At 43.5% G+C, this 27,342-nt stretch overlaps 1 protein-coding gene across 16 annotated transcripts in view; it reads left to right on the top strand.

The window, feature by feature from the left end:
• LOC128703610 (calbindin-32) overlaps positions 1-27,342 on the top strand; it is a 474,209-nt gene that overhangs the window by 327,601 nt on the left and 119,266 nt on the right. For all 16 annotated transcript variants that reach the window (XM_070101219.1, XM_070101210.1, XM_070101221.1 and 13 more), the window contains one exon: positions 26,416-26,579. In XM_070101219.1, the coding sequence (XP_069957320.1) occupies positions 26,417-26,579 (163 nt within the window). In that variant the 5' untranslated portion in view covers position 26,416. The remainder of the gene's footprint in view (positions 1-26,415; positions 26,580-27,342) is intronic.

Below are 27,342 nucleotides of genomic sequence, written 5' to 3' on the forward strand. Positions count from 1 at the left end.
GCGCGTGCGTGCGTGCGCTTACGTGCGTGTAGTGTTACATGCGAGTACTGTAGAGATATAGAAGTATATTTAAGCGTAAATGTAGATAGGATAATATTGCCCTAATGTTTTAGCTGTGTATGTGTGTATGCCAGAGCAGGTCTGTGTTGTATTGTTAATGTTAGGAAGATCCCTGATGCTAGCTGCTGTATATTGATGTTATAATACTGTTCAACATAGATGTCGCAGTGTCAGTATTGTGTTGGTCCTTTATGTAGTAGTGTGCAAATATCTGTTTTATGTTATTAAGTAGAATTCTTTAGTAATATTTAATGTTTTAAGTGTGTTACTTTAATAAAACTATCATCTACAGGTCTACACAAACACTTAAGTCATTACAAGTAGCATGGCGACTCTTACATTACTTCAGTAATTTCCTCACAACTCTTTTATAAACGCTGAGGTCTTGTGTTTTAGAAGACTGTCTTAACTCACAGACACTTAGCTGGCTCTAAATGTAAACGTTTGCCACTATATTAACTAAACCAGCTTATATACTAATAATTTTAGCAGTGTATTTTCACTATTGTTCATGTTTATAATTCATTACGTGTTTATATATCCTATAGACATGTTTGTTATCACTGTCCTCACTACAGCCTCACCCGTTTTTTATAAAGTATATTTGTATCCAGCGTTTTGTCAACGGATGTTCTTTACATATTGTTAGAAGTACGATGGTTATATTATGATATGAAGTGCATGCATGTTAATGTGCCAGTCTCTTTTTTTGTAAAAGCTATTTTCCTACCTCTGATACACTTATGGGTATAATTTAAAGAACATGAAATTTAAAATGCATTTGTTGAGATCATTTACGTATTAAAAAGGATTTACATCTTGAAGAAGCAGATAATATGGGTAATGTTCTAAGTTAATAAACAGCTAGGAAATATCACGTTTAAAATATACAAGTTTATCTACACTGATGTGTAAGTGTTCACGGTATGTGTATTGGGGTGTGTTTTGCTACACTGACTCCTCTAAGCTAATTATTTTGCAGGTTTTATCTTGCTTACCTGGAAGATGTTAACGGTAAGTAGACATTGTTAGATATTATTATATACGTGAGAAGACAACCGCTGTCTTATAGATTGATGTTCATTATATTAATTTTTAGTAGATTTAGTATTTTAGATATATTTAACGTTTTATACTCTGATTCTTTGTAATTTTAGCCTTGAAGATACTACACAATTCCTACAGGCCACTCTTATTATCTGACAATGTACAGGGATACCCTATGTAATAGTATTTGTAGATATTTGTCTTCTTTTTTCAGATGGATTATATATTTATCCTAGTGTAAATATTGTATTATTTTACAGAATATCTATAAAAAAGAAAATGGTTATGACTGCGTCCAGTCTTACCCTGAACTTCCTCTTCAATAAGGTACTCGCTCCACAAACCTCTGATCTGCACCAGAAAATTTAATGCAACTTTAATTTGCCTATTCCTGCTAACGACTTAGTAGACTTCATTGAACTGTTTGGTAACTTCAGTCGCTTCTCCTTCGAAGCCTCCCTCTTCGCCGACCTTCGGCAAACCTACGGATTCTTTCATAAATAGTCCTAGCAAACCTCTACATGATCATCTTGAAGCTGAACGATTTCGTATCAATCCCTCCTCCGTCACTTGGCTTCGCTATGTGAACAACATTCACAAGAGAGGATCTAATATCTCTGCTTTCCAAAACAAACTCTCTTAGGTCGACCCTTTTATTCAATTTATACTTGAGGAAACCAGCACTACACATCTTTCCTTAATGTTTTTATAAGTCTGATTATGAAGGTTTATTGGAAACCCACCAACCAACACGATCTTCTTCACTTTCACTCACGCCACAACACCAGGGCTAAATATCGTGTAAACAAATAGCCTACACATATGAGAGAGAAACTTATGACGACGTTTCGGTCCGACTTGGACCATTTACAAGACACACTGCCTTGTAAATGGTCCAAGTCGGACAGAAACATCGTTATAAGCGTCTGTATGTGCGGGTTATTAGTGTATTGCTCCAGTCACGGTATTGTGCCTTTTTGTTCTTTCTAAACGTGATGTTCTCATGACTTGTTTCCCAAGAGTTCTCCGCATCTTAAGCAAAGAATTTCTTGAATGCTTTGTTCCTCTTAAGAAATCTTCACCAAACCAAATTACCCCTGACATTTCATCAGGTATTGTAAACAAAGTCCAGACTCGATGTCACCAGAGATATAGTCCTCCCCAACATCATCGAACACATCTCCAGATCACACAACGGGTGAGGATCCAACTCACCAGGTCTGTGATTTGTTGACAATCGTATTATTATGATTTCGTGAAACTTTTCCAAAATTTCCTCCAACAGCAAGCTCAGTATAACCACCATTGCCTTTACTACCATCAAGAACATCACAAGACAGGAACACCTACAAAATAACTCAGTTACTGCAGTAACAGTAGTTAAGCGATAAAATCTAAAATTTGAGAGACATCCACAAATATTATCTTAGGATTGCTGGAGTGACTTGCTAACATACATTACTTGGTTATAGTATATACCGTGATCATATATGTGAAGGATGACTAGGATGTGTGATCCACACTTACATGAGTAATATATTACTTCCTTCAAAGATGCCAACGATACCTTAGCGACCGATGTTTTTCTCCCTTTCATCACAGAGAAATATACTGAATTATAACATTTTGTTCCACTCTGTATCATAATACAGGAGTTTCATAGAGTTTTATATACATTGTGTTTTAAATCTTATACCTGTATAGTTCTTGTACATTGAACCATGAAGCACACTGCTCGTTCATCCCAGTGATCAATGTTGACTTGCGAAGATGTTCATCATAATGTCTCATAACTGGGATTTTTTTATTTATAGTTTCTCATTTATGCTAATTATGAATCTTGATACAAAATTTCGTTAAGCTCGATAGAATTAAAGTTAAGATAACCTTTCAGTAAATAATATGTAAACTAATATTGAATGTAATGGTGGAAAACACACACATAGGAACTACATGTTCTCTACCACACAACACATGTAGGAACTACATGTTCTCTACCACACAACACATGTAGGAACTACATGTTCTCTACCACACAACACATGTAGGAACTACATGTTCTCTACCACACAACACATGTAGGAACTACATGTTCTCTACCACACAACACATGTAGGAACTACATGTTCTCTACCACAGAACACGTGTAGGAACTACATGTTCTCTACCACACAACACATGTAGGAACTACATGTTCTCTACCACAGAACACATGTAGGAACTACATGTTCTCTACCACACAACACATGTAGGAACTACATGTTCTCTACCACACAACACATGTAGGAACTACATGTTCTCTACCACACAACACATGTAGGAACTACATGTTCTCTACCACACAACACATGTAGGAACTACATGTTCTCTACCACACAACACATGTAGGAACTACATGTTCTCTACCACACAACACATGTAGGAACTACATGTTCTCTACCACAGAACACATGTAGGAACTACATGTTCTCTACCACAGAACACGTGTAGGAACTACATGTTCTCTACCACAGAACACATGTAGGAACTACATGTTCTCTACCACAGAACACATGTAGGAACTACATGTTCTCTACCACAGAACACGTGTAGGAACTACATGTTCTCTACCACACAACACATGTAGGAACTACATGTTCTCTACCACAGAACACATGTAGGAACTACATGTTCTCTACCACACAACACATGTAGGAACTACATGTTCTCTACCACAGAACACATGTAGGAACTACATGTTCTCTACCACACAACACATGTAGGAACTACATGTTCTCTACCACAGAACACATGTAGGAACTACATGTTCTCTACCACAGAACACATGTAGGAACTACATGTTCTCTACCACACAACACATGTAGGAACTACATGTTCTCTACCACACAACACATGTAGGAACTACATGTTCTCTACCACACAACACATGTAGGAACTACATGTTCTCTACCACACAACACATGTAGGAACTACATGTTCTCTACCACAGAACACATGTAGGAACTACATGTTCTCTACCACAGAACACGTGTAGGAACTACATGTTCTCTACCACACAACACATGTAGGAACTACATGTTCTCTACCACAGAACACATGTAGGAACTACATGTTCTCTACCACACAACACATGTAGGAACTACATGTTCTCTACCACACAACACATGTAGGAACTACATGTTCTCTACCACACAACACATGTAGGAACTACATGTTCTCTACCACACAACACATGTAGGAACTACATGTTCTCTACCACACAACACATGTAGGAACTACATGTTCTCTACCACACAACACATGTAGGAACTACATGTTCTCTACCACAGAACACATGTAGGAACTACATGTTCTCTACCACAGAACACGTGTAGGAACTACATGTTCTCTACCACAGAACACATGTAGGAACTACATGTTCTCTACCACAGAACACGTGTAGGAACTACATGTTCTCTACCACACAACACATGTAGGAACTACATGTTCTCTACCACAGAACACATGTAGGAACTACATGTTCTCTACCACACAACACATGTAGGAACTACATGTTCTCTACCACACAACACATGTAGGAACTACATGTTCTCTACCACACAACACATGTAGGAACTACATGTTCTCTACCACACAACACATGTAGGAACTACATGTTCTCTACCACACAACACATGTAGGAACTACATGTTCTCTACCACACAACACATGTAGGAACTACATGTTCTCTACCACACAACACATGTAGGAACTACATGTTCTCTACCACACAACACATGTAGGAACTACATGTTCTCTACCACACAACACATGTAGGAACTACATGTTCTCTACCACACAACACATGTAGGAACTACATGTTCTCTACCACAGAACATGTAGGAACTACATGTTCTCTACCACAGAACACGTGTAGGAACTACATGTTCTCTACCACAGAACATGTAGGAACTACATGTTCTCTACCACAGAACATGTAGGAACTACATGTTCTCTACCACAGAACACGTGTAGGAACTACATGTTCTCTACCACAGAACATGTAGGAACTACATGTTCTCTACCACAGAACACGTGTAGGAACTACATGTTCTCTACCACAGAACATGTAGGAACTACATGTTCTCTACCACAGAACACGTGTAGGAACTACATGTTCTCTACCACACAACACATGTAGGAACTACATGTTCTCTACCACAGAACACATGTAGGAACTACATGTTCTCTACCACACAACACATGTAGGAACTACATGTTCTCTACCACAGAACACGTGTAGGAACTACATGTTCTCTACCACACAACACATGTAGGAACTACATGTTCTCTACCACACAACACGTGTAGGAACTACATGTTCTCTGCCACAGAACACATGTAGGAACTACATGTTCTCTACCACACAACACATGTAGGAACTACATGTTCTCTACCACAGAACACGTGTAGGAACTACATGTTCTCTACCAGACAACACATGTAGGAACTACATGTTCTCTACCACAGAACACATGTAGGAACTACATGTTCTCTACCACAGAACACATGTAGGAACTACATGTTCTCTACCACAGAACACGTGTAGGAACTACATGTTCTCTACCACACAACACATGTAGGAACTACATGTTCTCTACCACACAACACGTGTAGGAACTACATGTTCTCTACCACACAACACATGTAGGAACTACATGTTCTCTACCACACAACACATGTAGGAACTACATGTTCTCTACCACAGAACACATGTAGGAACTACATGTTCTCTACCACACAACACATGTAGGAACTACATGTTCTCTACCACAGAACACATGTAGGAACTACATGTTCTCTACCACAGAACACGTGTAGGAACTACATGTTCTCTACCACACAACACATGTAGGAACTACATGTTCTCTACCACACAACACGTGTAGGAACTACATGTTCTCTACCACAGAACACGTGTAGGAACTACATGTTCTCTACCACAGAACACGTGTAGGAACTACATGTTCTCTACCACAGAACACGTGTAGGAACTACATGTTCTCTACCACAGAACACGTGTAGGAACTACATGTTCTCTACCACACAACACGTGTAGGAACTACATGTTCTCTACCACAGAACACGTGTAGGAACTACATGTTCTCTACCACAGAACACGTGTAGGAACTACATGTTCTCTACCACACAACACATGTAGGAACTACATGTTCCCCACCACACAACACGTGTAGGAACTACATGTTCTCTACCACAGAACACGTGTAGGAACTACATGTTCTCTACCACACAACACGTGTAGGAACTACATGTTCTCTACCACAGAACACGTGTAGGAACTACATGTTCTCTACCACACAACACGTGTAGGAACTACATGTTCTCTACCACACAACACGTGTAGGAACTACATGTTCTCTACCACAGAACACGTGTAGGAACTACATGTTCTCTACCACACAACACGTGTAGGAACTACATGTTCTCTACCACAGAACACGTGTAGGAACTACATGTTCTCTACCACACAACACGTGTAGGAACTACATGTTCTCTACCACAGAACACATGTAAGAACTACATGTTCTCTACCACAGAAAACATGTAGGAACTACATGTTCTCTACCACAGAACACATGTAGGAACTACATGTTCTCTACCACAGAACACATGTAGGAACTACATGTTCTCTACCACAGAACACATGTAGGAGCTACATGTTCTCTACCACACAACACGTGTAGGAACTACATGTTCTCTACCACAGAACACGTGTAGGAACTACATGTTCTCTACCACAGAACACATGGAAGAACTACATGTTCTCTACCACAGAACACATGTAAGAACTACATGTTCTCTACCACAGAAAACATGTGGGAACTACATGTTCTCTACCACAGAACACATGTAGGAACTACATGTTCTCTACCACAGAACACATTTAGGAACTACATGTTCTCTACCACAGAACACGTGTAGGAACTACATGTTCTCTACCACAGAACACATGTAGGAACTACATGTTCTCTACCACAGAACACATGTAGGAACTACATGTTCTCTACCACAGAACACATGTAGGAACTACATGTTCTCTACCACAGAACACATGTAAGAACTACATGTTCTCTACCACAGAAAACATGTAGGAACTACATGTTCTCTACCACAGAACACATGTAGGAACTACATGTTCTCTACCACAGAACACATTTAGGAACTACATGTTCTCTACCACAGAACAGGTGTAGGAACTACATGTTCTCTACCACAGAACACGTGTAGGAACTACATGTTCTCTACCACAGAACACATGTAGGAACTACATGTTCTCTACCACAGAACACATGTAGGAACTACATGTTCTCTACCACAGAACACATGTAGGAACTACATGTTCTCTACCACAGAACACGTGTAGGAACTACATGTTCTCTACCACAGAACACGTGTAGGAACTTCATGTTCTCTACCACAGAACACATGTAGGAACTACATGTTCTCTACCACAGAACACATGTAGGAACTACATGTTCTCTACCACAGAACACATGTAAGAACTACATGTTCTCTACCACAGAACACATGTAGGAACTACATGTTCTCTACCACAGAACACATGTAGGAACTACATGTTCTCTACCACAGAACACATGTAGGAACTACATGTTCTCTACCACAGAACACATGTAGGAACTACATGTTCTCTACCACAGAACACGTGTAGGAACTACATGTTCTCTACCACAGAACACGTGTAGGAACTACATGTTCTCTACTACAGAACACGTGTAGGAACTACATGTTCTCTACCACACAACACATGTAGGAACTACATGTTCCCCACCACACAACACGTGTAGGAACTACATGTTCTCTACCACAGAACACGTGTATGAACTACATGTTCTCTACCACAGAACACGTGTAGGAACTACATGTTCTCTACCACACAACACGTGTAGGAACTACATGTTCTCTACCACAGAACACGTGTAGGAACTACATGTTCTCTACCACACAACACGTGTAGGAACTACATGTTCTCTACCACACAACACGTGTAGGAACTACATGTTCTCTACCACACAACACGTGTAGGAACTACATGTTCTCTACCACAGAACACGTGTAGGAACTACATGTTCTCTACCACACAACACGTGTAGGAACTACATGTTCTCTACCACAGAACACATGTAAGAACTACATGTTCTCTACCACAGAAAACATGTAGGAACTACATGTTCTCTACCACAGAACACATGTAGGAACTACATGTTCTCTACCACAGAACACATGTAGGAGCTACATGTTCTCTACCACACAACACGTGTAGGAACTACATGTTCTCTACCACAGAACACGTGTAGGAACTACATGTTCTCTACCACAGAACACATGTAAGAACTACATGTTCTCTACCACAGAAAACATGTGGGAACTACATGTTCTCTACCACAGAACACATGTAGGAACTACATGTTCTCTACCACAGAACACATTTAGGAACTACATGTTCTCTACCACAGAACACGTGTAGGAACTACATGTTCTCTACCACAGAACACATGTAGGAACTACATGTTCTCTACCACAGAACACATGTAGGAACTACATGTTCTCTACCACAGAACACATGTAGGAACTACATGTTCTCTACCACAGAACACATGTAAGAACTACATGTTCTCTACCACAGAAAACATGTAGGAACTACATGTTCTCTACCACAGAACACATGTAGGAACTACATGTTCTCTACCACAGAACACATTTAGGAACTACATGTTCTCTACCACAGAACACGTGTAGGAACTACATGTTCTCTACCACAGAACACGTGTAGGAACTACATGTTCTCTACCACAGAACACATGTAGGAACTACATGTTCTCTACCACAGAACACATGTAGGAACTACATGTTCTCTACCACAGAACACATGTAGGAACTACATGTTCTCTACCACAGAACACGTGTAGGAACTACATGTTCTATACCACAGAACACGTGTAGGAACTACATGTTCTCTACCACAGAACACATGTAGGAACTACATGTTCTCTACCACAGAACACATGTAGGAACTACATGTTCTCTACCACAGAACACATGTAAGAACTACATGTTCTCTACCACAGAACACATGTAGGAACTACATGTTCTCTACCACAGAACACATGTAGGAACTACATGTTCTCTACCACAGAACACATGTAGGAACTACATGTTCTCTACCACAGAACACATGTAGGAACTACATGTTCTCTACCACAGAACACGTGTAGGAACTACATGTTCTCTACCACAGAACACGTGTAGGAACTACATGTTCTCTACCACAGAACACGTGTAGGAACTACATGTTCTCTACCACAGAACACGTGTAGGAACTACATGTTCTCTACCACAGAACACATGTAGGAACTTCATGGTCTCTACCACAGAACACATGTAGGAACTACATGTTCTCTACCACAGAACACATGTAGGAACTACATGTTCTCTACCACAGAACACGTGTAGGAACTACATGTTCTCTACCACAGAACACGTGTAGGAACTACATGTTCTCTACCACAGAACACGTGTAGGAACTACATGTTCTCTACCACAGAACACGTGTAGGAACTACATGTTCTCTACCACAGAACACGTGTAGGAACTACATGTTCTCTACCACAGAACACGTGTAGGAACTACATGTTCTCTACCACAGAACACATGTAGGAACTACATGTTCTCTACCACAGAACACATGTAGGAACTACATGTTCTCTACCACAGAACACATGTAGGAACTGCATGTTCTCTACCATAGAACACATGTAGGAACTACATGTTCTCTACCAAAGAACACGTGTAGGAACTACATGTTCTCTACCACAGAACACGTGTAGGAACTACATGTTCTCTACCACAGAACACGTGTAGGAACTACATGTTCTCTACCACAGAACACGTGTAGGAACTACATGTTCTCTACCACAGAACACATGTAGGAACTACATGTTCTCTACCACAGAACACATGTAGGAACTACATGTTCTCTACCACAGAACACATGTAGGAACTACATGTTCTCTACCACAGAACACATGCAGGAACTACATGTTCTCTACCACAGAACACATGTAGGAACTACATGTTCCCCACCACAGAACACATGTAGGAACTACATGTTCTCTACCACAGAACACATGTAGGAACTACATGTTCTCTGCCACAGAACACATGTAGGAACTACATGTTCTCTGCCACAGAACACATGTAGGAACTACATGTTCTCTGCCACAGAACACATGTAGGAACTACATGTTCTCTACCACAGAACACATGTAGGAACTACATGTTCTCTACCACAACACATGTAGGAACTACATGTTCCCCACCACAGAACATGTAGGAACATGTTCCCCACCACAGAACACATGTAGGAACTACATGTTCCCCACCACAGAACACATGTAGGAACTACATGTTCCACACCACAGAACACATGTAGGAACTACATGTTATCTACCACAGAACACGTGTAGGAACAACATGTTCCCCATCACAGAACACGTGTAGGAACTACATGTTCCCCACCACAGAACACATGTAGGAACTACATGTTCTCTACCACAGAACACATGTAGGAACTACATGTTCCCCACCACAGAACACATGTAGGAACTACATGTTCCCCACCACAGAACACATGTAGGAACTACATGTTCTCTACCACAGAACACATGTAGGAACTACATGTTCTCTACCACAGAACACATGTAGGAACTATATGTTCCCCACCACAGAACACATGTAGGAACTACATGTTCCCCACCAAAGAACACATGTAGGAACTACGTGTTCTCTACCACAGACATGTAGGAACTACATGTTCCCCACCACAGAACACGTGTAGGAACTACATGTTCTCTACCACAGAACACATGTAGGAACTAATGTTCTCTACCACAGAACACATGTAAGAACTACATGTTCCCCACCACAGAACACATGTTTTAACTACATGTTCCCCCACCACAGAACACATGTAGGAACTACATGTTCCCCACCACAGAACACATGTAGGAACTACATGTTCTCTACCACAGAACACATGTAGGAACTACATGTTCTCTACCACAGAACACATGTAGGAAGTACATGTTCTCTACCACAGAACACGTGTAGGAAGTACATGTTCTCTACCACAGAACACGTGTAGGAACTACATGTTCTGTACCACAGAACACGTGTAGGAACTACATGTTCTCTACCACAGAACACATGTAGGAACTACATGTTCTCTACCACAGAACACATGTAGGAACTATATGTTCCCCACCACAGAACACATGTAGGAACTACATGTTCCCCACCAAAGAACACATGTAGGAACTACATGTTCTCTACCACAGAACACATGTAGGAACTACATGTTCTCTACCACAGAACACATGTAGGAACTACATGTTCTCTACCACAGACATGTAGGAACTACATGTTCCCCACCACAGAACACGTGTAGGAACTACATGTTCTCTACCACAGAACACATGTAGGAACTAATGTTCTCTACCACAGAACACATATAGGAACTACATGTTCCCCACCACAGAATACGTGTAGGAACTACATGTTCTCTACCACAGAACACATGTAGGAACTAATGTTCTGTACCACAGAACACATGTAGGAACTACATGTTCCCCACCACAGAACACGTGTAGGAACTACATGTTCTCTACCACAGAACACATGTAGGAACTAATGTTCTCTACCACAGAACACATGTAGGAACTACATGTTCTCTACCACAGAACACATGTAGGAACTACATGTTCCCCACCACAGAACACATGTAGGAACTACATGTTCTCTACCACAGAACACATGTAGGAACTACATGTTCCCTACCACAGAACACATGTAGGAACTACATGTTCCCCACCACAGAACACATGTAGGAACTACATGTTCCCCACCACAGAACACATGTAGGAACTACATGTTCTCTACCACAGAACACATGCAGGAACTACATGTTCTCTACCACAGAACACATGTAGGAACTACATGTTCCCCACCACAGAACACATGTAGGAACTACATGTTCTCTACCACAGAACACATGTAGGAACTACATGTTCTCTGCCACAGAACACATGTAGGAACTACATGTTCTCTGCCACAGAACACATGTAGGAACTACATGTTCTCTACCACAGAACACATGTAGGAACTACATGTTCTCTACCACAGAACACATGTAGGAACTACATGTTCTCTACCACAGAACACATGTAGGAACTACATGTTCCCCACCACAGAACACATGTAGGAACTACATGTTCCCCACCACAGAACACATGTAGCAACTACATGTTCCCCACCACAGAACACATGTAGGAACTACATGTTCCCCACCACAGAACACATGTAGGAACTACATGTTCCCCACCACAGAACACATGTAGGAACTACATGTTCCCCACCACAGAACACATGTAGGAACTACATGTTCCCCACCACAGAACACATGTAGGAAGTACATGTTATCTACCACAGAACACGTGTAGGAACTACATGTTCCCCACCACAGAACACGTGTAGGAACTACATGTTCCCCACCACAGAACACATGTAGGAACTACATGTTCCCCACCACAGAACACATGTAGGAACTACATGTTCTCTACCACAGAACACATGTAGGAACTACATGTTCTCTACCACAGAACACATGTAGGAACTACATGTTCTCTACCACAGAACACATGTAGGAACTATATGTTCCCCACCACAGAACACATGTAGGAACTACATGTTCCCCACCAAAGAACACATGTAGGAACTACGTGTTCTCTACCACACAACACATGTAGGAACTACATGTTCTCTACCACACAACACATGTAGGAACTACATGTTCTCTACCACACACATGTAGGAACTACATGTTCCCCACCACAGAACACGTGTAGGAACTACATGTTCTCTACCACAGAACACATGTAGGAACTAATGTTCTCTACCATAGAACACATGTAAGAACTACATGTTCCCCACCACAGAACACGTGTTTTAACTACGTGTTCCCCCACCACAGAACACATGTAGGAACTACATGTTCTCTACCACAGAACACATGTAGGAACTACATGTTCTCTACCACAGAACACATGTAGGAACTACATGTTCTCTACCACAGAACACATGTAGGAAGTACATGTTCTCTACCACAGAACACGTGTAGGAAGTACATGTTCTCTACCACAGAACACGTGTAGGAACTACATGTTCTCTACCACAGAACACGTGTAGGAACTACATGTTCTCTACCACAGAACACATGTAGGAACTACATGTTCTCTACCACAGAACACATGTAGGAACTATATGTTCCCCACCACAGAACACATGTAGGAACTACATGTTCCCCACCAAAGAACACATGTAGGAACTACATGTTCTCTACCACAGAACACATGTAGGAACTACATGTTCTCTACCACAGAACACATGTAGGAACTACATGTTCTCTACCACAGACATGTAGGAACTACATGTTCCCCACCACAGAACACGTGTAGGAACATGTTCTCTACCACAGAACACATGTAGGAACTAATGTTCTCTACCACAGAACACATGTAGGAACTACATGTACCCCACCACAGAATACGTGTAGGAACTACATGTTCTCTACCACAGAACACATGTAGGAACTAATGTTCTCTACCACAGAGCACATGTAGGAACTACATGTTCCCCACCACAGAACACGTGTAGGAACTACATGTTCTCTACCACAGAACACATGTAGGAACTAATGTTCTCTACCACAGAACACATGTAGGAACTACATGTTCTCTACCACAGAACACATGTAGGAACTACATGTTCCCCACCACAGAACACGTGTAGGAACTACATGTTCCCCACCACAGAACACGTGTAGGAACTACATGTTCCCCACCACAGAACACATGTAGGAACTACATGTTCTCTACCACAGAACACATGTAGGAACTACATGTTCTCTACCACAGAACACATGTAGGAACTACATGTTCCCTACCACAGAACACATGTAGGAACTACATGTTCCCCACCAGAGAACACATGTAGGAACTACATGTTCCCCACCACAGAACACATGTAGGAACTACATGTTCCCTACCACAGAACACATGTAGGAACTACATGTTCCCCACCACAGAACACATGTAGGAACTACATGTTCCCCACCACAGAACACATGTAGGAACTACATGTTCCCTACAACAGAACACATGTACGAGCTACATATTCCTCTCCTACAGAAAACTCAGTCTGCACAAACAGTACCAGTGTCAGCACAAACAATAGTATAGTGTCAGCACAAACAATAGTATAGTGTCAGCACAAACAATAGTATAGTGTCAGCACAAACAATAGTATAGTGTCAGCACAAACAATAGTATAGTGTCAGCACAAACAATAGTATAGTGTCAGCACAAACAATAGTATAGTATCAACACAAACAATAGTATAGTGTCAGCACAAACAATAGTATAGTGTCAGCACAAACAATAGTATAGTGTCAGCACAAACAATAGTATAGTGTCAGCACAAACAATAGTATAGTGTCAGCACAAACAATAGTATAGTGTCAGCACAAACAATAGTATAGTGTCAGCACAAACAATAGTATAGTGTCAACACAAACAATAGTATAGTGTCAGCACAAACAATAGTATAGTGTCAGCACAAACAATAGTATAGTGTCAGCACAAACAATAGTATAGTGTCAGCACAAACAATAGTATAGTGTCAGCACAAACAATAGTATAGTGTCAGCACAAACAATAGCATAGTGTCAGCACAAACAATAGTATAGTGTCAGCACAAACAATAGTATAGTGTCAGCACAAACAATAGTATAGTGTCAGCACAAACAATAGCATAGTGTCAGCACAAACAATAGTATAGTGTCAGCACAAACAATAGTATAGTGTCAGCACAAACAATAGTATAGTGTCAGCACAAACAATAGTATAGTGTCAGCACAAACAATAGTATAGTGTCAGCACAAACAATAGCATAGTGTCAGCACAAACAATAGTATAGTGTCAGCACAAACAATAGTATAGTGTCAGCACAAACAATAGTATAGTGTCAGCACAAACAATAGCATAGTGTCAGCACAAACAATAGTATAGTGTCAGCACAAACAATAGTATAGTGTCAGCACAAACAATAGCATAGTGTCAGCACAAACAATAGTATAGTGTCAGCACAAACAATAGTATAGTGTCAGCACAAACAATAGTATAGTGTCAGCACAATCAATAGTATAGTGTCAGCACAAACAATAGTATAGTGTCAGCACAAACAATAGTATAGTGTCAGCACAAACAATAGTATAGTGTCAGCACAAACAATAGCATAGTGTCAGCACAAACAATAGCATAGTGTCAGCACAAACAATAGTATAGTGTCAGCACAAACAATAGTATAGTGTCAACACAAACAATAGTATAGTGTCAGCACAAACAATAGCATAGTGTCAGCACAAACAATAGTATAGTGTCAGCACAAACAATAGTATAGTGTCAGCACAAACAATAGTATAGTGTCAGCACAAACAATAGCATAGTGTCAGCACAAACAATAGCATAGTGTCAGCACAAACAATAGTATAGTGTCAGCACAAACAGTATAGTGTCAGCACAAACAATAGTATAGTGTCAGCACAAACAATAGTATAGTGTCAGCACAAACAATAGTATAGTGTCAGCACAAACAATAGTATAGTGTCAGCACAAACAATATCATAGTGTCAGCACAAACAATAGTATAGTGTCAGCACAAACAATAGTATAGTGTCAACACAAACAATAGTATAGTGTCAGCACAAACAATATCATAGTGTCAGCACAAACAATAGTATAGTGTCAGCACAAACAATAGTATAGTGTCAGCACAAACAATAGTATAGTGTCAGCACAAACAATAGTATAGTATCAACACAAACAATAGTATAGTGTCAGCACAAACAATAGTATAGTGTCAGCACAAACAATAGTATAGTATCAACACAAACAATAGTATAGTGTCAGCACAAACAATAGTATAGTGTCAACACAAACAATAGTACAGTGTCAGCACAAACAATAGTACAGTGTCAGCACAAACAATAGTATAGTGTCAGCACAAACAATAGTATAGTGTCAGCACAAACAATAGCATAGTGTCAGCACAAACAATAGCATAGTGTCAGCACAAACAATAGTATAGTGTCAGCACAAACAATAGTAGTGTCAGCACAAACAATAGTATAGTGTCAGCACAAACAATAGTATAGTGTCAGCACAAACAATAGTATAGTATCAACACAAACAATAGTATAGTGTCAGCACAAACAATAGTATAGTGTCAGCACAAACAATAGTATAGTGTCAGCACAAACAATAGTATAGTGTCAGCACAAACAATAGTATAGTGTCAGCACAAACAATAGTATAGTGTCAGCACAAACAATAGTATAGCATCAACACAAACAATAGTATAGTGTCAGCACAAACAATAGTATAGTGTCAGCACAAACAATAGTATAGTATCAACACAAACAATAGTATAGTGTCAGCACAAACAATAGTATAGTATCAACACAAACAATAGTATAGTGTCAGCACAAACAATAGTATAGTATCAACACAAACAATAGTATAGTGTCAGCACAAACAATAGTATAGTGTCAGCACAAACAATAGTATAGTGTCAGCACAAACAATAGTATAGTGTCAGCACAAACAATAGTATAGTGTCAGCACAAACAATAGTATAGTGTCAGCACAAACAATAGTATAGTGTCAGCACAAACAATAGCATAGTGTCAGCACAAACAATAGTATAGTGTCAGCACAAACAGTGCCATACAGTATCAACACAGTGCCATACAGTGTCAGCACAAACAGTGCCATACAGTATCAACACAAACAGTGCCATACAGTGTCAGCACAAACAGTGCCATACAGTATCAACATTAAGAATACCACAATATCAGCATTGGCATTACTCTACAGAGTCAGCACTGATATTACTCCTCAGTGTCAGCTCACAGTTCCCCACAGTGTGAGCACTGACAGAAACCCCACAGTGTGAGCACTGACAACACCCCCACAGTGTGAGCACTGACAACACCCCTACAGTGTCAGCACTGACAACGTCCTGCCATGTCAGCACAGTTCCCCAGTGTCAACACCACTGCTGACCACACCACTGACACAGACTTCACTCAAAAGCTTGGCTGTATTGATCTATAGTGTTAAAGGAGAACAACACTGACTCACAGAAGATAGTGACATCGCACCCTCCAACCCCTCTCCCCCGTCAGGCAACCTTAACCCCACCCCAACCCCTCCCCCCCGTCAGGCAACCTTAACCCCACCCCAACCCCTCTCCCCCGTCAGGCAACCTTAACCCCTCCCCCCCGTCAGGCAACCTTAACCCCACCCCAACCCCTCTCCCCCGTCAGGCAACCTTAACCCCACCCCAACCCCTCTCCCCCGTCAGGCAACCTTAACCCCTCCCCAACCCCTCCCCCCGTCAGGCAACCTTAACCCCACCCCAACCCCTCTCCCCCGTCAGGCAACCTTAACCCCACCCCAACCCCTCCCCCCCGTCAGGCAACCTTAACCCCACCCCAACCCCTCTCCCCCGTCAGGCAACCTTAACCCCCCGACCAACCCCTCTCCCCCGTCAGGCAACCTTAACCCCACACCAACCCCTCTCCCCCGTCAGGAACCTTAACCCCACACCAACCCCTCCCGCCGTCAGGCAACCTTAACCCCACACCAACCCCTCTCCCCGTCAGGCAACCTTAACCCCCAACCCCTCTCCCCGTCCGGCAACCTTAACCCCCACAAACCCCTCTCCCTCGTCAGGCAACCTTAACCCCTCCAACCCCTCTCCCCGTCCGGCAACCTTAAACCCCCACCAACCCCTCTCCCCGTCAGGCAACCTTAACCCCCCACGAACCCCTCTCCCCGTCAGGCAACCTTAATCCCCCAACCCCTCTCCCCGTCCGGCAACCTTAACCCCCCACCAACCCCTCGCCCCCGTCAGGCAACCTTAACCCCCACCAGCCCCTCTTCCCGTCAGGCAACCTTAACCCCACACCAACCCCTCTCCCCGTCAGGCAACCTTAACCCCTCCAACCCCTCTCCCCGTCCGGCAACCTTAACCCCCCGCCAACCCCTCTCCCCTTTAGGCAACTTTAACCCCCCACCAACCCCTCTCCCCGTCAGGCAACCTTAACCCCCCACCAACCCCTCTCCCCGTCAGGCAACCTTAACCCCCCACCAACCCCTCTCCTCGTCAGGCAACCTTAACTCCCCCAACCCCTCTCGCCGTCCGGCAACCCGCGACCAGCCCGCTCCCCTGTCAGGCAACCTTAACCCCACCCCAACCCCTTTCCCCGTCAGGCAACCTTAACCCCCCACCAGCCCCTCTCCCCGTCAGGCAACCTTAACCCCCCCCACCCCTCTCCCCGTCCGGCAACCCGCGACCAGCCCCCTCCCCCGTCAGGCAACCTTAACCCCCCACTAACCTTTTTCCCCGTCAGGCAACCTTAACCCCACACCCCCCCCTTCCCCCGTCAGGCAACCTTAACCCCACACCAACCCCTTCCCCCGTCAGTCAACCTTAACCCCCCACCAACCCCTCTCCCCGTCAGGCAACCTTAACCCCTCCCCTGTCAAGCAACATTAACCCCCACCAACCCCTCCCCCCGTCCCCACCAACTCCTTCCCCCGTCCCCACCAACCCCTCTCCCCGTCCCCACCAACCCCTTCCGCCGTCAGGCAACCTTAACCCCACACCAACCCCTCCCGCCGTCAGGCAACCTTAACCCCACACCAACCCCTTCCCCCGTCAGGCAACCTTAACCCTACGCCAACCCCTTCCCCCGTCGGGCAACCTTAACCCCACCCCAACCCACTCCCCCACAACCTCAAAAACTCCACCCTCACCTCTCACCTCCATCTCCCTTCCACCCATCTCGCATTCTGTTTATAGAAGATGAGATTCCGGGATGGTAGAAACGTTGTAGTTTAATCTCTAAGTTTAGGTCATTAGTGATTCCAGTGGATCTTTACATTGTGGTGAAAGTGATGATCACTTAAGGTTAATTCTTCACCTTCTTCAAGTGGTCATCAGTTAGTAAATATTGTTTGTGGTAGATCCTTATTTGTAGTTAAAATCTAGTCTAAGAAGGTAATGTGTGAGCACATGTGTGTGTTGACACTTTCTGCTGTGTGAGCACTCGTGCGTGTTGACACTTTCTGCTGTGTGAGCACTCGTGTGTGTTGACACTTTCTGCTGTGTGAGCACTCTTGTGTGTTTGACACTTTCTGCTGTGTGAACACTCGTGTGTGTTGACACTTTCTGCTGTGTGAACACTCGTGTGTGTTGACACTTTCTGCTGTGTGAGCACTCGTGTGTGTTGACACTTTCTGCTGTGTGAGCACTCGTGTGTGTTTGACACTTTCTGCTGTGTGAACACTCGTGTGTGTTGACACTTTCTGCTGTGTGAACACTCGTGTGTGTTTGACACTTTCTGCTGTGTGAACACTCGTGTGTGTTGACACTTTCTGCTGTGTGAACACTCGTGTGTGTTGACACTTTATGCTGTGTGAACACTCGTGTGTGTTGAGACTTTCTGCTGTGTGAACACGTGTGTGTTGACACTTTCTGCTGTGTGAGCACTCGTGTGTGTTGACACTCTGCTGTGTGAACACTCGTGTGTGTTTGACACTTTCTGCTGTGTGAGCACTCGTGTGTGTTGACACTTTCTGCTGTGTGAGCACTCGTGTGTGTTGACACTTTCTGTGTGAACACTCGTGTGTGTTTGACACTTTCTGCTGTGTGAACACTCGTGTGTGTTGACACTTTCTGCTGTGTGAACACTCGTGTGTGTTGACACTCTCTGCTGTGTGAACACTCGTGTGTGTTGACACTTTCTGCTGTGTGAGCACTCGTGTGTGTTGACACTTTCTGCTGTGTGAACACTCGTGTGTGTTGACACTCTCTGCTGTGTGAACACTCGTGTGTGTTGACACTTTCTGCTGTGTGAGCACTCGTGTGTGTTGACACTTTCTGCTATGTGAACACTCGTGCGTGTTGACACTTTCTGCTGTGTGAACACTCGGGTGTGTTGACACTTTCTGCTATGTGAACACTCGTGCGTGTTGACACTTTCTGCCAGTCTCCACAGTAAACTCTGGTTACAGGACACTTTCTACCAGCCTCCTCAGCAAACCCTGGTTACACATGACACTTTCTACCAGCCTCCTCAGCAAACCCTGGTTACACATGACACTTTCTACCAGCCTCCTCAGTAAACTCTGGTTACACATGACACTTTCTACCAGCCTCCTCAGCAAACCCTGGTTACACATGACACTTTCTACCAGCCTCCTCAGTAAACCCTGGTTACACATGACTTTCTACCAGCCTCCTCAGTAAACTCTGGTTACACATGACACTTTCTACCAGCCTCCTCAGTAAACCCTGGTTACACATGACACTTTCTACCAGCCTCCTCAGTAAACTCTGGTTACACATGACACTTTCTACCAGCCTCCTCAGCAAACCCTGGTTACACATGACACTTTCTACCAGCCTCCTCAGTAAACCCTGGTTACACATGACACTTTCTACCAGCCTCCTCAGCAAACCCTGGTTACACATGACACTTTCTACCAGCCTCCTCAGTAAACCCTGGTTACACATGACACTTTCTTCCAGCCTCCTCAGTAAACCCTGGTTACACATGACACTTTCTACCAGCCTCCTCAGTAAACTCTGGTTACACATGACACCTTCTACCAGCCTCCTCAGTAAACCCTGGTTACACATGACACTTTCTTCCAGCCTCCTCAGTAAACCCTGGTTACACATGACACTTTCTTCCAGCCTCCTCAGTAAACCCTGGTTACACATGACACTTTCTTCCAGCCTCCTCAGTAAACCCTGGTTACACATGACACTTTCTACCAGCCTCCTCAGTAAACCCTGGTTACACATGACACTTTCTACCAGCCTCCTCAGCAAACCCTGGTTACACATGACACTTTCTACCAGCCTCCTCAGTAAACCCTGGTTACACATGACACTTTCTACCAGCCTCCTCAGCAAACCCTGGTTACACATGACACTTTCTACCAGCCTCCTCAGTAAACCCTGGTTACACATGACACTTTCTTCCAGCCTCCTCAGTAAACCCTGGTTACACATGACACCTTCTACCAGCCTCCTCAGTAAACCCTGGTTACACATGACACCTTCTACCAGCCTCCTCAGTAAACCCTGGTTACACATGACACCTTCTACCAGCCTCCTCAGTAAACCCTGGTTACACATGACACCTTCTACCAGCCTCCTCAGTAAACCCTGGTTACACATGACACTTTCTACCAGCCTCCTCAGTAAACCCTGGTTACACATGACACTTTCTACCAGCCTCCTCAGTAAACTCTGGTTACACATGACACCTTCTACCAGCCTCCTCAGTAAACCCTGGTTACACATGACACTTTCTTCCAGCCTCCTCAGTAAACCCTGGTTACACATGACACTTTCTTCCAGCCTCCTCAGTAAACCCTGGTTACACATGACACTTTCTTCCAGCCTCCTCAGTAAACCCTGGTTACACATGACACTTTCTACCAGCCTCCTCAGTAAACCCTGGTTACACATGACACTTTCTACCAGCCTCCTCAGCAAACCCTGGTTACACATGACACTTTCTACCAGCCTCCTCAGTAAACCCTGGTTACACATGACACTTTCTACCAGCCTCCTCAGCAAACCCTGGTTACACATGACACTTTCTACCAGCCTCCTCAGTAAACCCTGGTTACACATGACACTTTCTTCCAGCCTCCTCAGTAAACCCTGGTTACACATGACACTTTCTACCAGCCTCCTCAGCAAACCCTAGTTACACATGACACTTTCTACCAGCCTCCTCAGCAAACCCTAGTTACACATGACACTTTCTACCAGCCTCCTCAGTAAACTCTGGTTACACATGACACTTTCTACCAGCCTCCTCAGTAAACCCTGGTTACACATGACACTTTCTACCAGCCTCCTCAGTAAACTCTGGTTACACATGACACCTTCTACCAGCCTCCTCAGTAAACCCTGGTTACACATGACACCTTCTACCAGCCTCCTCAGTAAACCCTGGTTACACATGACACCTTCTACCAGCCTCCTCAGTAAACCCTGGTTACACATGACACTTTCTACCAGCCTCCTCAGTAAACCCTGGTTACACATGACACTTTCTACCAGCCTCCTCAGTAAACTCTGGTTACACATGACACCTTCTACCAGCCTCCTCAGTAAACCCTGGTTACACATGACACCTTCTACCAGCCTCCTCAGTAAACCCTGGTTACACATGACACTTTCTACCAGCCTCCTCAGTAAACCCTGGTTACACATGACACCTTCTACCAGCCTCCTCAGTAAACCCTGGTTACACATGACACTTTCTACCAGCCTCCTCAGTAAACCCTGGTTACACATGACACCTTCTACCAGCCTCCTCAGTAAACCCTGGTTACACATGACACCTTCTACCAGCCTCCTCAGTAAACCCTGGTTACACATGACACCTTCTACCAGCCTCCTCAGTAAACCCTGGTTACACATGACACTTTCTACCAGCCTCCTCAGTAAACCCTGGTTACACATGACACTTTCTACCAGCCTCCTCAGTAAACCCTGGTTACACATGACACCTTCTACCAGCCTCCTCAGTAAACCCTGGTTACACATGACACTTTCTTCCAGCCTCCTCAGTAAACCCTGGTTACACATGACACTTTCTACCAGCCTCCTCAGTAAACTCTGGTTACACATGACACTTTCTACCAGCCTCCTCAGTAAACTCTGGTTACACATGACACCTTCTACCAGCCTCCTCAGTAAACCCTGGTTACACATGACACTTTCTTCCAGCCTCCTCAGTAAACCCTGGTTACACATGACACTTTCTTCCAGCCTCCTCAGTAAACCCTGGTTACACATGACACTTTCTTCCAGCCTCCTCAGTAAACCCTGGTTACACATGACACTTTCTTCCAGCCTCCTCAGTAAACCCTGGTTACACATGACACTTTCTACCAGCCTCCTCAGTAAACTCTGGTTACACATGACACCTTCTACCAGCCTCCTCAGTAAACCCTGGTTACACATGACACCTTCTACCAGCCTCCTCAGTAAACCCTGGTTACACATGACACCTTCTACCAGCCTCCTCAGTAAACCCTGGTTACACATGACACCTTCTACCAGCCTCCTCAGTAAACCCTGGTTACACATGACACCTTCTACCAGCCTCCTCAGTAAACCCTGGTTACACATGACACTTTCTACCAGCCTCCTCAGTAAACCCTGGTTACACATGACACCTTCTACCAGCCTCCTCAGTAAACCCTGGTTACACATGACACCTTCTACCAGCCTCCTCAGTAAACCCTGGTTACACATGACACTTTCTACCAGCCTCCTCAGTAAACCCTGGTTACACATGACACTTTCTACCAGCCTCCTCAGTAAACCCTGGTTACACATGACACCTTCTACCAGCCTCCTCAGTAAACCCTGGTTACACATGACACCTTCTACCAGCCTCCTCAGTAAACCCTGGTTACACATGACACTTTCTACCAGCCTCCTCAGTAAACCCTGGTTACACATGACACTTTCTACCAGCCTCCTCAGTAAACCCTGGTTACACATGACACTTCCTAAGAAGGTCGTGAGTGAACATCATGTGTTCATCTTTACTCTCATCTCCACTGCCACTTTTCCCTCTCTCGCTTCCTTTTCTCTTTACCTCAACCTCTCCCAAGTGACTTGAGCAATAAAGTTGCATTATTAGTGTGAAGTGAAGCAAGGGTTGATGGTGTGTGGAGAGGCTAAGTGGCTACATCTGAAGGTATAACGAACTCTCTGGGATGGTTATGTATCCTGATTATTCTCAGACAACACTAATGACTTGAGTGAGAAGAGCGACACACATGAGACAAGAACGAAGATGAAGAGTGAGGGAGAATGAAGAGTGAAAACAGGGCAAGTGTCTCCACGCAAGGATGATGAGGGAGAGTGAGAGGGGAGAGGAGAATGAAGAGTGACTTGATACTGAGGTTCATTGTAGTATAGTGGTACCGAGGTTCATTGTAGTATACTGATACTGAGGTTCATGGTAGTATACTGATACTGAGGTTCATTGTAGTATACTGATACTGAGGTTCATTGTAGTATAGTGGTACCGAGGTTCATTGTAGTATACTGATACTGAGGTTCATTGTAGTATAGTGATACTGAGGTTCATTGTAGTATAGTGGTACCGAGGTTCATTGTAGTATACTGATACTGAGGTTCATTGTAGTATACTGATACTGAGGTTCATTGTAGTATACTGATACTGAGGTTCATTGTAGTATACTGATACTGAGGTTCATTGTAGTATAGTGGTACCGAGGTTTATTGTAGTATAGTGGTACCGAGGTTCATTGTAGTATACTGATACTGAGGTTCATTGTAGTATAGTGATACTGAGGTTCATTGTAGTATACTGATACTGAGGTTCATTGTAGTATAGTGGTACCGAGGTTAGTTTATTATAGTGGTACCGAGGTTCATTGTAGTATAGTGGTACCGAGGTTCATTTAGTATAGTGGTACCGAGGTTCATTATAGTTTAGTGGTACCGAGGTTCATTGTAGTATAGTAGTACTGAGGTTCATTGTAGCATAGTACTGGGGTTCATTGTAGTATAGTGGTACTGGGGTTCAATGAAGTGTAGCGATACTCAGGTTCGTTTTATTAGAGTGGTATTGAGGTTCATTGTAGTATAGTTTTACTGAGGTTCATTATAGTATAATACTGGGGTTCATTCTATAGTGGTACCGATTTTCATTGTACTATAGTATTGAGGTTCATTAGTGGTATTGAGGTTCATTATGGTTTTATGAGGTTCATTATAATATAGTGGAATTGAATTTTATTGTGGTATAGTGGTACTCGGGTTATAATGGTACTCGGGTTACTGAGCACGAGGACGTCTGACGCATCAACATGGACAACATTTGTTCAGTTTACCTGGAGCTTACCTGGAGAGGGTTTCGGGGGTCAGCGCCCCCGCGGATCGGTCTGAGACCAGGCTTCGTGGTGGATTAGGGTCTGATCAACCAGGCTGTTACTGCTGGCCGCACGGAAACCTAAGTACGAACCACAGCCCGGCTAGTCAGGTACTGACTTTAGGTGCCTGTCCAGTGCCTTCTTGAAGACAGCCAGGGGTCTATTGGTAATCCTCCTTATGTATGCTGGGAGGTAGTTGAATAGTCTTGGGCCCCTGACACTTACTGTGTTCTCTCTGTGTACTCGTGGCGTCGCTGCTTGTCATTGGGGGAATGTTGCGTCTCCTGCCCAGTCTTTTGCTTTCATGGGGACCCATTATGTACCTCTGTAATATTTTGACTACTGCCCACAGGATGGGTATGGGGTGCATAATGAAGATATTAAACGTGCCCCTCGCCCACGTCATACTCAAGAAGAGGAATAAACATCAGACACACCCACCTGAACAACTCAGTCAGAATTACTTCGTAGCTGAGCACTGCAACAGGCCTACTGGTCTTTCACACATGATGCACCAGTCACTTCACTTTCATCTAGTGCACCAGTCACTTCACTTTCACTGGTGCACCAGTCACTTCACTTTCACTGGTGCACCAGTCACTTCACTTTCACTGGTGCACCAGTCACTTCACTTTCACTGGTGCACCAGTCACTTCACTTTCACTGGTGCACCAGTCACTTCACTTTCACTGGTGCACCAGTCACTTCACTTTCACTGGTGCACCAGTCACTTCACTTTCACCTAGTGCACCAGTCACTTCACTTTCACTGGTGCACCAGTCACTTCACTTTCACTGGTGCACTACCGTCCTCTGTATACATGAGCATGTCTTGTAGCCTCTAGATTCACTTGACAAACTTCACTACTTGACAACCAAACATGTACCTCTGTAAATAATGCTTCTTTTGACTATTTTTTGCAGTTTTCTTAATCTCTTAATTACACAACCCCCCATTAAGTTTACAAACACACACAGTCGCAATGATGTATGTCCCGCAAAGGTTTAGCGCCTATTTTCAGTATAACAGTAATTAATCTACTACTGGTAACTTTCTTCATTACTGTGAGTTGTAAGCATAGTGACTCTTGTTGTTCCCTCTACAGTATGGCAGTTGGCCCTGACGGTCTGACAGACTACCAGAGGAAGATGAACTCACAGGAGAAGTGCAACAACTTCATGAGACAGTTCCGTGATGATGAGTCACGGGAGCTCAAGAAACTCACCGCCAACCAGTTTATGGAAGTTTGGAGCCACTACGACGCTGATGGTGAGACCTTCAATGTTCCTCACTCTTTCTCATTCATTTACTTCACTGCAATGCTGAGGGAGAATCCTCCAATGTTTCTCATTTCCATAAATCGCCATGTAAATAAACATGTCCGTTGTATTACCATGTCCGGTGTATTTACGATGTCAACCTGATTGATCACAACCTGGGCTGCTATTAACGGACCGGAGGCTCGAGCCTCCAATGCTTGGGCTGATTGAACCACACGAGTTTAGCATTGCATTTAATACAATAGATACAACAATATTGCAGAAAGAACCCTCATAATGTGTCATCGTGGAGACGAATTCGAAAATAAAAATTTTCTGTTAATTTCGAATCCCAAAAGGAATCTTAGAAATACAGAGACCAATTTTATTTTCCGAATGTGAATGAAAAGACCTGATGAACAGATTTGCTAGTTTATATTGCTTTAAATTTACTATATTTAGACTTAACATATTGAGGAGAATTTTCTTGATGTAGAGACAGGCAGGTAGTGTCTACATCTACTGCAGGTCTTGCTGTAGAGACAGGCAGGTAGTGTCTACATCTACTGCAGGTCTTGCTGTAGAGACAGGCAGGTAGTGTCTACATCTACTGCAGGTCTTGATGTAGAGACAGGCAGGTAGTGTCTACATCTACTGCAGGTCTTGATGTAGAGACAGGCGGGTAGTGACTACATCTACTGCAGGTCTTGATGTAGAGACAGGCAGGTAGTGTCTACATCTACTGCAGGTCTTGATGTAGAGACAGGCAGGTA

This window comes from Cherax quadricarinatus, chromosome 76 (genome assembly GCF_038502225.1).
Source record: "Cherax quadricarinatus isolate ZL_2023a chromosome 76, ASM3850222v1, whole genome shotgun sequence".
NCBI lineage: Eukaryota > Metazoa > Arthropoda > Malacostraca > Decapoda > Parastacidae > Cherax > Cherax quadricarinatus.